The sequence below is a fragment of the Staurois parvus genome, unplaced genomic scaffold, assembly GCF_062004578.1.
Source record: "Staurois parvus isolate SC_StPar_1 unplaced genomic scaffold, SC_StPar_1.0 ptg000652l, whole genome shotgun sequence".
NCBI classification, from domain to species: domain Eukaryota; kingdom Metazoa; phylum Chordata; class Amphibia; order Anura; family Ranidae; genus Staurois; species Staurois parvus.
Window position 1 is genome coordinate 736,144 of NW_028318448.1, and position 14,421 is coordinate 750,564.

At 39.3% G+C, this 14,421-nt stretch overlaps 1 protein-coding gene across 3 annotated transcripts in view; it reads left to right on the plus strand.

The window, feature by feature from the left end:
- RAB23 (RAB23, member RAS oncogene family) overlaps positions 1-14,421 on the plus strand; it is a 58,135-nt gene that overhangs the window by 34,995 nt on the left and 8,719 nt on the right. For all 3 annotated transcript variants that reach the window (XM_089694122.1, XM_089694123.1, XM_089694124.1), the window contains exons 4-5: positions 4,992-5,148; positions 11,931-12,013. In XM_089694122.1, coding sequence (XP_089550248.1) covers positions 4,992-5,148; positions 11,931-12,013 — 240 coding nt within the window. The remainder of the gene's footprint in view (positions 1-4,991; positions 5,149-11,930; positions 12,014-14,421) is intronic.

The following is a 14,421-nucleotide window of genomic DNA, read 5'->3' on the forward strand; positions in this document are numbered from 1 at the left end:
TTTTTTTCCTGTATTATAGTAAAGGGCAAAATTGGCTATGAGGGCTTCCAAGCACATTTGGTTACTGATTTATTATTATTTTATTTATTTATTTCAGGTACTTGTATAGCGCTGTCAATTTACGCAGCGCTTTACACATATATATATTGAACATTCACATCAGTCCCTAACCCTCAAGGGGTGTACAATCTAAGGTCCCTAACTCACATTCATACAAACACATATTAGGGCAGGGGTGGGCAAACTTTTTGACTTGAGGGCCGCAATGGATTCATATATTGGACCCGGGGGCCGGACCAAGAGTAGATGAATGATGTGTATGTGTCATCCATAGTAAGTATAGTAATATTCCCCCATAGTAAGCATAGTAATTCATCCCCCCTATAGTAATTCATCCCCCCTATAGTAATTCATCCCCCCTATAGTAATTCATCCCCCCTATAGTAATTCATCCCCCACAGTACTATTCCCCCCCCCCAAGTAGTAAGCCAAGTCCCCCCTGTATCAATTCACTTACCTTTGCTCCGCGCGTTCCTCTCGCCGTGTCCCCTGCGCCGTTCCGGTCTTCAGGGCGGACTGTGAGAGGAGCCTAGCTCCCCTCACGTTCCTCACGCTGCCCCGCCTACACACATTCTGACAGCCGATGTTTGCCACGCTCCGCGGGCCGGATTAAAAGGTCCGCCGGGCTGTAGTTTGCCCATTGCTGTATTAGGGTCAATTTAGACAGGATCCAATTAACCTACTGATAATTTAATACAGTTGCTTGGGGTTACATTTACCAAACAGCAGGACTCCTAAAGCTCTTTGAACCTCCTAGTCAACATTTCAAACCTTTATACGGAAACATTCATAGAATTAGTTGAGGGTGCAACTGAACAGCTGCCTTCCTTAAATGGTCTGGTCATTGTTCATATACTGTAAACTGTTTACTGTTTTGTCTGTATTGCTAAACAGGGTTTTACAGGGGTGAGTAGAGCTGTTTTTAGTAAATGGGGAAAGCAATTTGAAACACATTTTAAGCAGAGGATGCATCATATTTAAAACACGAGCATTTAATTTAATTAAGGCAGAATTAAAGCCTTTCATTATCTTCTGACAGTGATGCAATTATTGATGGAGTGATGAAATCATAGTAGTGTATTTCATTGTTTCATGGAAAGATTGAGTTGAAGCATTTTTGGTCCATGGCTCCATAGATAAACCAGCACTTTTTTTTTTTTTTTCTTTTTTATAAAAATAGGACACACTCCGTATTTTTATTCACACAGATTCCATTTAAGATATTAATACTGATTGCTCTTTATGCAGAGCATTGTGACAAAGGAGATGTCATTTGTTTTTTTCTATCACATAAAATAATGTGTAAGATCAACAAATGAAATGGAACAAGGCTGCTCAAGCCCAATCCTTCTGGGATCCTACATGGCAGGCTTTATTAAGGGTACATGTGTGTTTTAAAAGGACATTGCAGAGGCAAAGTAACTGTTAATGATACAGCTAGATCACTAGAGACCCTATCAGTTTTTCTGTAGGGATATGATAATTATTACTAAACATGAATCATTTTAAAGTGTGGAAACAGCGTGAGTAATACAGTTTACCTAGGAGAACAAACCCAACGCAAGACTAAATACTCATTTTTAATTATACTATTTATGAAATATTACAATTGTGCATTGTATATAGACCTTCATGATGTAATATTGTCTGCACAGGACAAGAAGGTTTTTTTTCTGCAGGTAATAAGGACAGCAGAATAACAAGTCTCTAGTGAACATGCATTTTTAGTCCACTTAACTCATCTAATCCTCTGATCTCCGACAAACGGGCTACTCTTTTCTATGATCAAGTATAATAGCTTCCAGGACAGTTATTCATGCAGTAGGAAAACCATACCCAGTTTCCATTTAGCTGTGTACTTTAACCACTTTCCACACCATAGACTTTTACCCTTTCGTTCCCAGGCCATTTTTCAGTTTTAAGTATCACCCTTTGAATAACAATTTAGTCATGTAATACTGTACCCAAAGGAATTTATATCATTTTTGGAGACAGATAAATCTTTTGTCTTTTGATAGTATCTAATCGCCACTGTGTTTGTTTGTTTTTTTGTTATAAAGGAGAAAATTTAGGGAAAAATGTTTTCTTATTTCCTGTGTTAACTTTCCAATAAATCTTTCTTTATGTATCTGGGCCAAAGTGCATTGTGCTACATTTCTTTGGTAAAAATAATGTGAATCCATGTATACTGAACCCTTTTGGAAAGCAGACAGACCAAGGTATTTGGTAAAAGCCATGGTGTTTTTTTGTGGTTTTTTTTTTTTTTCGAAAATTGAAGACATTAAATCATTTTTTTCCTTTTCACAAAGTTGTCATTTTAACAAGTTATTTCTCACACACAAAATATGCATACTTAGTTACACCCCAAAAAGCATTCCCCAAGTATGGGGATAACACACTTTGTTAGACTCTTTTTTTCACCGCATAATGTGGATGTGGCAGGTGGAGTAGATAAGTAGTAATAGGACACAGTTTAATGTGTGTTGCCGTTGATGTGTCCTCTATGGTGGTCTGGGTCGCTGTGTTCTGCAGCAGAGTGTATGCAGACGGAGGGATACAAATTGAGAGGAGAGCGAGTGCTGAGGTAAGGGGTGCGGGAAGGGCAGCTTGTCAGCGTATCCGAGAAGGAGGAGGAGAGTAAGAAGTGTGGTCGTGGCCAGGACTGAATGGGGCCACCGAGCGGAGTGGATGGACAGGGAGCCGCTGAGCTAGTGAGAGGCCGGTGGAGAGGGGACTGCCTGCAATGTCCGTATGTGTTGTAACACATTTATAGTAACTTCTCAAACACAGGAAAATCATACAAAACCCGAGGATATAGTTTGTTCAGTGGTGGGGAATGAAAAATAAAAAAAAAAGTAGAGCATATGCTATTTTTTTTTCAGTAGTGGTATAATCTTGGCTCCTGGAACTCAAGGCAAATTGTCTTTTCTGTGTTTTGGGCAAAAATGGCCAATGTGTCTCAATGCATTTGGTGTGAATACGCTCCAAAATAACCATACCGTATGCCAGGTGTACTTCTCAGGTACAGTTTTAGTATTTAAACCAAAAACAGGATATATTACGGATTATCAGTCATTAGATGTAGTGGCTGCATTAGTTTTTTCCATTTTTTTTTTTTTAGGATTTTTTTTCTCTTGGTTTTTAACCTGGTGATCTGGTCAGGAACACACCTCTCTTGTATTAGTGCCCGGTCATACTGGGTGCGACTTGCCATGCAATTTGCCATGTGATGCAAGTTTCAAATTGCACGGCAAGTTGCACTCTAGTGTCCACAATTAAAGCGGTCATATCGGTGCAATTCCAACTTGATCAGAGTCGCACCAATTTTGGTGCTGAAACTTCAGGTGCAACTTGCTTAGGCATCTGTGTCTTAAAAGTCGCAGATGTCTTGCAAGTTATACCTTGAGTTGGAATGACATCCGACTTTGAAATCGTGTGACTTCACTGGAGGTCGGAGTGGTGTGATCGGGGACTTAGAGTGCCCCCACTCTGGATGAAAGGGGGATATTAACATAATGTAATTTCAAGTCCTTTTTAATATTTATATATTTTGAAATGTACCTTTTTTAATTAAAATTATACCTGGTACTTCCTTTGTGCAGGATCTTCCTGTTATAGGGTGATAATGCTCTGTCCTTGTCTCTTAACTGCAGTGTCACCCTAGCTTTTCAATGGAGTGACCATTGTTGCACAGGCATGGCTGTTCTCACCATCAGGACGCCCACCCTTAGAAATGACATGCTGCCATCACTGTAGTACATTAATGTAGACAGGAAATGTCTGTAAAGAGGTTACAGGAGATCAACAGCATTGAGATGCCCCACCTCCCCACGAGGTAATGGCATAGTGTGCTAGTATGCATCACATACAAGCACATTGTGAAAGACTTGCATGTAAAAAAAGTCCTCCAGTGGTGTGCTGTCACCACTTATAGGGCTTCCCTCTGCACCCGGTGTTCCTTCCAATTTTGCACCTCCAGCCATTTAAACGACCAAGCTGTAATGACATCATTCCTGCACATGCGAACAGGAGCCACAGTTGTGGAGCAGCACTCTGAAGGGACAGCATACTCTATGCACATGCTCCGGTTATGTCACCAGCTGCAGAACATAAATCTCTCCTAAACAGTGCACGTTTAGGAGATACTCATTTTACCTACAGGTAAGCTTTATTATAACCTTAACTGCAGGTAAACATTTAATACCACTTTAAATACAGTGCTTTAGCAAACTAAGAGACCCATTTATTAAGCAGTTGTATGGCCACCATAATACTGCTTTTTAGCAAAAAAAAAAAGGCCCATGTATATGGCACAATGATCTGCTTAACAAAATTGTGCTTGGCCCTTTTCTGCTTGCTTCAAACTTCTTTTAAAATAAATATTGTTTAAAAAAAAAAGGAGAAAAGTCCAGGACTTTCCGTATGGCTCTACACCACAGGCTGCATTTTTTAATGTAATCTGGTGTAGAAGGGCCAATTCATGCATAGTGCATACATAGTTTTTCCACACTGAAGAAAGCCAGTCACCATTAGGACACACAGAAATCAGTCATTTTCTATGTGTTCTGTTGACACTGCAGTTCAGTCTGGAGCTGCGCTGCAATGCTCTGCAGTACAATGCAGACATGCTGTATTTTATCGCTGCGTTCTGAGCTGGGTCGCATGTCACAGTACAGTAGCACAATGCAGCATGCTGCTGTACAGTGACATGAGTGAAGTATCACTTTTGGGCACTTCAAATAAAGTTTATTTAGCTGAAATGGACAGCCGCTAGACACTAAGCAGCTGTGGTTTAATGTGTGGTAGCTGTCTACGTGTGTATGGGCCCTAACAAAGAGAGGATAGCGTTATCTGCTGTATGTCATAAACTGGCCCCAACATGACTTTTAAATTGGATTTCATTTACTTTAATCACCTCCATTGTCTTCTAGGTGCCCAAGCTTGTGTGTTGGTATTTTCTACAACAGACAGGGAATCTTTTGAAGCAGTTCCCAACTGGAAGGAGAAAGTCATGGCTGAAGTTGGGGACATTCCCACAGTTCTTGTTCAGAATAAAATTGACCTGCTTGATGATACAGTTATTAAGAAGTAAGTCAGCATTCCCTTGATATTTTCATCCTATTGATACAAAGATATATATATATTTTTTTTCCTTTTTAAAAAGATTTCCAGTTGATATGGAGATTTTGCGGTGGCTAAACTGGTCTATTACTCTGTCCACACCTTTCTGAGATGTCAGAGCAATATTAGTCCTTCTTTTGTTTGTAAAACGTGCAGAGGTTAAGCCTCCTTTCTGCACAAAAGGGGTACAGGGTTGTTTTTATAGAACAAGCAGCACAGTGGCTAAATGGTTAGCACTTCCGCCTGGCAGTACTAGGGCAGTTGGTTTGAATCCCAACCACGGCACCACCTGCCTGGAGTTTGCATGTTCTCCCTGTGGAGTGTGAGAGGAAACCGGAGTACTCGAAGGAAACCCACGCAGGCAAAGACATGCTGCTAGGTGAATTGGCTGCTGTCTAAATTGGCCCAAGTATGTGTATGTATGAATGTAAGTTAGGGACCTTAGATTGTACACCCCTTGAGGGTTAGGGACTGATGTAAATGTACAATATATATGTAAAGCGCTGCAGAAATTGACGGCGCTGTATAAGTACCTGTAATACATAAAATTACTTGAGACACACTTGCATGTGTGAGAATAGCTAAATGGTCAATGGACCAAGTTTTGTGTGCAGTTGCTACTGTACTCATATGTCACGGAATGGTAGAAACAAAGGACAAGCTGTCCTTTTTACATTAGCTCGCTATAGTTGAATAATTCCAAGAAAATTAGACAATTTCAATTTCAGTTAGTGACTACTCAACAAAAGAAATGTCTCCACTGGCATAGCCAAACACTCTAAAATGTAAACCGAGAACAGGCTTCTTGAGCCCAAGGTTCTGTTTTCTATTTAAACAAAGCTAGCATATATTGGGCCTCCCTATTCCTGAAGGTATCCCTGCTGCCTAGTTGGAATGCTTTCCCATGCCATTTTAATCAAAGCAGGTCATTTTTAATCCTGGCCACTAACTGTTTGTTTAGTTTGTAGAGTATAGATATTTACTGTACCTTGTGCCAAGAGCTTCTGTCCCCTTCCCAGGGCATTTAAAACACAAGCTTGTTCTGGCACATAGACACAGTAAATAACAAAGCAGGTACAAGGATGTCAGCCCTGGGACTTGCACCTTCATAAGTAAGTCAGTATTGGCATCTTCCATAATACATATGACCATAACAGACCTGCATATTTCTAAAGGTGAAAAGTCAGCTTTGCTATGAATATGAGCTACTGTAATTAAAATAAACACAATAACAAACAATTGAAGTAAACTATACTGTATATTAGTGTACTAGTATAAACAAGCGCCATCTAGTGGCTGCAGACTGGTATTCTATGAAAACCATTCATGACAGCTCAAATAATTGCTGTTACAGTAAGAAAAAAAAAAATCCATGATCACATTTATTTTTTTTGTTTAATTTGTGTTTTACATACTGAATCTCTGATCATTGCCACACTAGTCAATTGATGTTGTACTGCACTGGTGACAGTATTTAAAAAAAAATTGTGAATAAAAATAAATTTTATTTAGTTTCTTCATTTTCCAAACAAATGTGGCAAACTACAACTTCAAAAAACTCGCCATGCCTCTTAAAATACCTTTTGGGCTCTCTACTTTCCAAAGAGGAGTCATTTGGATATATTTGTACTGTCCTGGCATTTTTGGGCCTCAATAAATGAGAGAGGCCATCAGGACTCTACCATATTTATGCAACTTATCCAAGAGTGATCTTATTGACAATCTCCTCAATTCATCCTTGAGGTCCTTTATCAATGGGATCCAAATCAAATTTATACTGAAAATTTATTTTGGTGATAATTAATACCACTAGGTTTTAAAACTTGTTATATAAAAAGGAACTTAATACTGATTATTTGTGAGAAAAAAAAATAAATTACTCTTCATAATTTTAGGCCATTGTGTATTTTGCTACATTTTACTATAGTATATTTCTGAAAATTGATTAAGATGGTGATAGTCCCAGAGATTCTGTATAAACTTCATATGCTCCCAATATATATTTACTGAGGTAATTTTTTGACATTATAAAAGGGATGATTCTTAAATATATATGGGCAAATAAAAAAAAAATAGAGCTGTGACACACTATGTAAAGACAGAATTAATGGTGGCTTAAATGTGCCAGACTTTAGGAGATATTACTGCTCTGTATTGATTTCTCGAATAGCAGATTGGACATATAATTTAGAGGGGAAAAGCTGGGTAAAGATAGAAAGTACACTGAGTGAGACACAATTAGAGACGATAATCTGGCTTCCACAACAGTATCGAAATCTCTCTGAAAACACAAGCAATCCAGCATGGAATGTTTGAAATATATGGGATAGAATCTATAAACAAAGGGGGTGGGAGTATAATTCACTGTTATTACCACTGGAGGGAACAGATCCCCCCCCCCCCCCCCAGGAAAAGAGAATATCACAGGCAAATGGATAAAAGAGAGACATGCACGTTTGAAAGTTATCACTAACAAAGGGGAATTGTGTTCTTTTGTAGATTTGAAAGATTAGACAGAAGTATTTTTTAGGTAAGATGAGTGGTATTACTAACAACTAAGACATTTTGTAATTGCGCTCCCGTGGCCACTAAGAACGGGGGAAGACTTGTGTCCATTTGAGAAAAACATAATACGAAAACATGTTACTTCTCAGATATATAAGATTCCACCCCATTCATATGAATATAGTAGAAATGAATTCTAAATGTTTAGTAAGGCGGTACATTACACCCAGTGTGGAAATAATTTAGGAGCAGAAAGTTCACTTTTATGTTGGAGGGTATGTGGGATGAAGGGGTCAATGGCACGTATTTGGTGGGAATGTCCTAAAATACAGGAATTTTGGCAGGGAGTAATACCACAAATACAGGAGATAACGGATATTAGTGCATTGAAGGACCTTTTGGGTTTGTTTATTTCACAATTCAGAGTATACAGTGAAACAATATAAGAGCATGATGACATTTCATTTATTAAATGTGGCTAAAGGACTGATTCCCAAATTCTGGCAAACACTAGAAACCCCAAAAATAAAAGATTGGATAAATAGAGTGAAGTATATACATAGGATGGAGGAACTATATCACACTAGAAAGAAAAGATTTAAGAAAATCCGGGACAGATTAGAAATATTTGGAAGTGATCAGAGTGTAAAGGGAGGGTGTGATATGGATAGAAACAAGCACCCTAATAGTAGTTGGTAGATAGAGAAAGAAGGGAGTGAAAAAGAAAACCGGTAGGATTAAATAGTGGAACAGATAGGAAAGATGAAGGAGGGGAGGTAGTAACCTAGTATACTTTTAACTGCAAAGAGTTCTATTTTATAAGGACTGCCGGGTCAGGTGTTTTAAAGTGATATGAAAGATTTGTTTGCTTTTTTTTTTTTTGCTTAACCCTGATTCTCCTCTTCTGGGGTCCCTCACCAATGCTCTGGGCTCCAAGCTGCTTGCTCTGGGGTCACTCATGCATGCTCACTCCCGAGCCCTGCTGTGTGTGTGTGTGCGCATAAGACACACAGAACAGGGCTCTGCTCCACTCCCCACTCCTCATCATTGGCTCTGATTGACAGCAGCAGGAGCCAATGAGGAGTGAGAGAGCCGAGACAGCCTCAGCTTTCATGCACATTGCTGAATAAAGATGGGGCTCATGTATGTATTTAGGAGGAGAGCTGCAGGGGAAGTTATGCAGAAGGTGTGTGGTTTTTTTGTTTTTGTTTTTGTTTTGTTTTTTTACCTTCCTGCATAACCTGCAGTAAGGTTAAAAAAAACCTTCTGCCTTTACAACCACTTTTCCCTCCCATTTTGCTTTAGGAATCATGCAAAATTGTGTGCACATTTACTTTAGATGTTTTGCTGAGTCCAGAGCATCTAAATAGAAAGCTTAAATTTTCCATTTTTGGTAAAATTCATAACTTCTCAAGCTGGCCATAAATATAACAATATGGTTAATATAAGGTTTGTTTTGATGAAAGGATTATTACCTTTTGTATCACTCAACCCTTCCTCTTAGATTGTAAGCTCTAACGAGCAGGGCCCTCTGTATTGTATTGTACCTGTTATGTATACCTTCATTTTGTAAAGTGCTGCACAAACTGTTTTCGCTATATAAATCCTGTATAATAATAATTGCTATTTCTAGAAATCAACTGCAGAAAATAATTGTTTTGCTAGGCAAACCACTGTTTTGATAGAAAAGGAAAGACCCATACTGTTTTAAACAAAAAGCCCTTGAGAGCCGTTTTAACTTATTTGCACATCAGATGCGTTTTGAACAGATTCACGTGACATGTGAAAGAACATTGATTTCTATTGCGTTGGTTCACATATATTTGGTGCAGCCAGAGTGCAGATTCAGTGTGAATTCAAAAAGGATCCTGTATGTTTTCTGAGCAGTGCGGGTCCTGTTCAGGTGAGAATTCAGGCTCATTGACTTCTATGAGAATAGCTTCTAAAGCACACGTCATTCGTTTGTGAACACAATTTTAGCGTGGTTTTCTCTCTTCAAATCCTGTCCTCAACCGTTCAACTACTTTAAATTCGCACTGAAATCAGAGCTCAAAACTGCATCACACCTAGTGTGAATCCACTCTTAGATGATCAAATCTGTGATTATTCATTTATCATCACATGTAAGGCCACTATTGTTATAATTATTATTATACAGGATTTATATAGCGCCAGCAGTTTGCTCAGTTCAATACAAGAAGGTTAGGAGCTTACAATCTAAGAGGGAAGGGCTAGTGGTACAAAAGGTGGCAACTGTAGGGGATGAACTGGTAGGAGGAGTAGAAGATTCCATTATTGGCTGAGGGCAGGATAGGCTTCCCTGAAGAGAGAGGTTTTCAGAGATCGCCTAAAAGTGAGCAGAGTAGGTGATAGTCTGACAAATTTTGGTAGAGAGTTCCAGAGGATGCTGGAAGCTCTGGAAAAGTCCTGGAGACGAGCATGGGAGGAGAAGACAAGGGAGCTAGAGAGCAGGAAGTTGTGCGAGGAGCGGAGAGTGCAGTTTGGGTGATATTTGGAGACAAGATTGGTGATGTAATTTGGGGCAGAGTTATACATGACTTTATATGTTATTGTTGATGTTTTGAATTTTATCCGTTGGGCAATCGGAAGCCAGTGGAGGGATTCGCAGAGAGGGGTGGCAGATATGGAATGGTTGGTAAGGTGGATGAATATGGCAGCAGCATTCATGATGGACTGAAGAGGGGATAGCCTGCGTTGAGGTCGGCCAATGAGGAGGGAGTTTCAATAGTCAAGGCAAAATAGAACAAGGGAGTGAATAAGCTGCTTAGCAGTTTTTGAGGTTAAAAACGGCCATATCTTGGAGATGTTGCGGAGGTGAAGTCTACATGATTTGGACAGCGATTGGATTTGGGGCTGAAAGGACAGATTGGAGTCTAGCATTACACCTAGTACCCTGGCATGAGGGGAGGGACTGATGTTTGTATTATTGGTCTTGATGGAGAAGTCAAGGGAGGGGGCACGGGCTGGAGGGAATACTAAGAACTCAGTTTTGGAAAGATTGAGTTTGAGGAAGTGGAGTGACATCCATGCCGATATGTCGCTTAGTAGGTTAGTAATGCAAGAGAAGACTGAAGGGATGAGGTGAGGAGTAGAAAGATAGATTTGTATGTCATCAGCATAGAGATGGTACTTTGAAGCCATGGGAGTTTATCAAGTGACCAAGGGAGGAGGTGTAGATGGAGAAGAGAAGGGGTGAAAGAACAAAACCTTGTGGGACCCCTGCAGAAAGAGGGAGTGGAGAGGAGGAGACAGAGTTATAGGTAACACTGAAGGAGCGCTGTGATAGGTAGGTGGAGAACCAGGAGAGAGCGGAGTCTTGCAGGCCAAGAGAGTGGAGGTTTTTGAGGAGGAGGAGATGGTCAACCGTATCAAAAGCTGCAGAGAGGTCAAGTAGTAAGAGTACGGAGTAGTGGCCATTAGTTTGAGCTGTTAGTAGATCATTAGTAAGTTTTAGCAGGAAGACCTAAAATTGTTTTAAAAAAACTCAGCAACATAAATATGTAGGAATATGGTCTTTGGAGAATGACAGTTTGACTCTGGCTGCTCAGAGTGGTCTGGGGCAGCCCTTCCAAAACAGTTTAACATTTAAAGCCACTGGTTAGTATGCCTACTAGTAAGATAAATTTTATATTTCTATATAATATTTTATTGAAAAAATGTGTTAAAATATAAAGAATAAGGGTTATTCACGTGATGAAAGCCATATATCTATATGAACAAGCTCACTGTTGAGTAAGCGACATACGTGGTAGGGAATTCTGTTGGAGTAAGTACAACTTAGAAAAGAATTAAGGATTGGACAACAAGAGCGCGAGACAAAATTCAAATATTTCAGTTAGTTTCAGTACTTAGTATTTATGTACTGTATTTGTTGTTTTATTGTGTTGTTCCCTAAAAATAGAAGGATTGGAGTCATGGTGAGCTATTTGATAAGGATCTAGAGAGTGGGAAGAGGAGTGTATTTCCTTGAACAAAGTTACAATGTTAGAGTCCTGAAGAAAGAGGAGCTTAGACACTGAGATATGTAATAGTGATCCTATATCATGCATATAAATTCCATAGCTGTCACCAGGAGAGAAATTTTGTGTGTGGGTGTGTGTATGGGGAAGATGCAGTTCCTTAAATTAAGTTGGTCAGGAGAGAACATTTTGGGGGTTCGGATGCAGTTTCCTTATGTTTTTCTTTTTTTTTTACTTTGTATTGTTTTTATTAATTTATTTTAGCGAAGAGGCAGAAGCTCTTGCCAAGAGGTTAAAACTGCGGTTTTACAGGACATCTGTTAAAGAAGATCTTAATGTTACTGAAGGTGAGTGATAATGTCGGGTACATTAAAGTTTTTACATCCATCTGTGTGCAAGAAAAAGCCTTCATTGACCTGATGTTATTGAAGGGTATAGATACCCTGACCAGTTCTGCAGTTTCTCTAGATGTTTTGGTTTTTCTGGCTATAAACCTGTAATTGATTTGTCTACTTAAGCAGTTTTCACGTTCATTGTTTCAGAACATTGGCATACTGTGTTTAATATATTACCTGTACGTGTGATTATCGTAAGCTGATGTACGTACTAATATGGGAAACTGTATCTTTTGGTTATATTTCAAACCATAAGTACAACTTACAAGTTGCACTTTTTCAAAAATACCAGAATATGGTGTCCTAGTTATCCCAGTTTGCAGTACTTTCATGCCACAGGCAGAATTCTTTATAAACAAAAATGTACACCTAGGTAGAATTCCCCTGGAGGTAGAACAACGGTGCTCCAAAGCTCAGTGGTTTCCTGGCACTTTGAACAGCATAGGAGTATGAGATGAAGGTCTGGCAACTCGTTCTCCCGATAAAAGTACTTTATTCATAAAGGGTACAGTGTGCACATTACAGCAGCTTATGCGTTTCGGTAAATAAACTTCTAGCCAGTGGCTATGAATAAGGTTTTTACCGAAACGTGTAAGCTGCTATAACTTGCACACTGTACCCTTTATGAATAAAATACTTTTATCGGGAGAACGAGTTGCCGGATCTTCATCTTATACTTCTGTGCTATAATTATTTATAGTCCATTGGGGCACACATGAATTCTTAGACTGACAGGTTATGCTGCCACCTGCAAGAGAAATTGACATTGACAACAAAAAAAAGCTGTTGGCCAGCACAAGATAATCCTGCCCACAATCATGCCACCATTTTTTGCTAGACTCCTTAGAGAATCAACAAGTTTTCTTCTGCTATGCAGTTCTCTGCATATTTGGAAGTTTTTTCTGCTGTCAGCAGGTTACTGGTACATTAATGCTGCATAAATTTAATCCTGGAAGTGTCTCAAGTCATTCAGCAAGAACACGTGTTCCCAGTTTTATACTAGTGTTATCTCTGCAACAGCCCTAAATTTCTGGGAGTGTCTCCAGTCATTTGTAGCTGCCAATGAATTTTAGGTTGAATATAGAAACCCTGGTCAGCTCTCCAGTATGCCAAGCAGCACAGGTTCTAGTTTTTCTAAACCTGTGTTCCCTTTTGTCAGATTTTAAGTTGGCAGTGACTGCCATTTGTGCTGCAGTTAACAAAGGATTACACGTTTCAGGTCAGGCCAGTATGACGGGAATAGATTTCAGTTCAGAGCTGGGGCAGTTTTCACCTGACTCTGTCTCTGGAGACTAACCTTTCGTGACTGGATGTAGCAGACTAATGCTGTGTTGGGGATTATTTCCTTACTTTTATCTAAAATTGTCTGACGCAGTATTGTCAAAACAGATTAGCGGAGCAATGCGTGAAAGTGACTTTTTCCTTCACAACTCTGTTTCTTTTAAATAGTAATATTTTATTAGTGTTTTTGGAACAGAGACTATAGAAGTTGGGATTTGACAGTCTAAGGAAAAAAGCTTAATCCACAATACCCCAGGCCTATACAGTAGAATTAATCTAGTGCTGACAAGAAACAAAGAATGGTGGGCCAAGAGAATGAATGAAAAACATAAGAGAAGTGCAACCTAGCGCAATAAAACCTTTTATTTGGCTGATATACCACACACGGAAGGTTGCTGTTACACACTGAGCTCCTGGTAGTGTGCTTCATCTTCAGCTACACATCAGAGGATCGCAGGTGGTCAGGAAGGAGTCGCTCTTAGAATGGGTTATCGGAGAGAGACTTCCATTGGACCAACAAAAGAAAGTAAAGGAAAGCAGGTTTTCCCACTATAGGTGCCATAGAGATGTCTGCAGAAGAGGCGGTACATATATAGGGAGGGCAGAATGGCAGGGACAGTCGATAGAAAAATCCAATGGAAAAGGAATAGAGGCAGAGGTGTTGGCATAGTCACCCCCTATGGACCAGAGCAATTTTTACATTTCTGCTATGGACCTGTTTATTCAGCGATATCTTTGTCATTACTAAAGATAACAAGTAATACATAGGGTAATAAAGCTAATACATTTCTTGTTTAAGGACAAACAATTCTTTCTTTTCATTATTTTGCTTTGCAAAAAAATTTTTTCACAATCCTTAGACATTAATATGCAATACAACTAAGCAAAAGATCCTTTTTTTTTTTTTTTTTTTTTTTTGAGCAGTGTTAATTTCAAAAAAGTGTTACTGCAGATAAAAAGCACACATTTAATCCTGTTTTTGTTTTGTTTAACCACTTGCCTACCGGGCACTTTTACCCCCTTCCTGCCCAGGCCAATTTTCACCTTTCAGCGCTGTCGCACTTTGACAGTGAATGTAC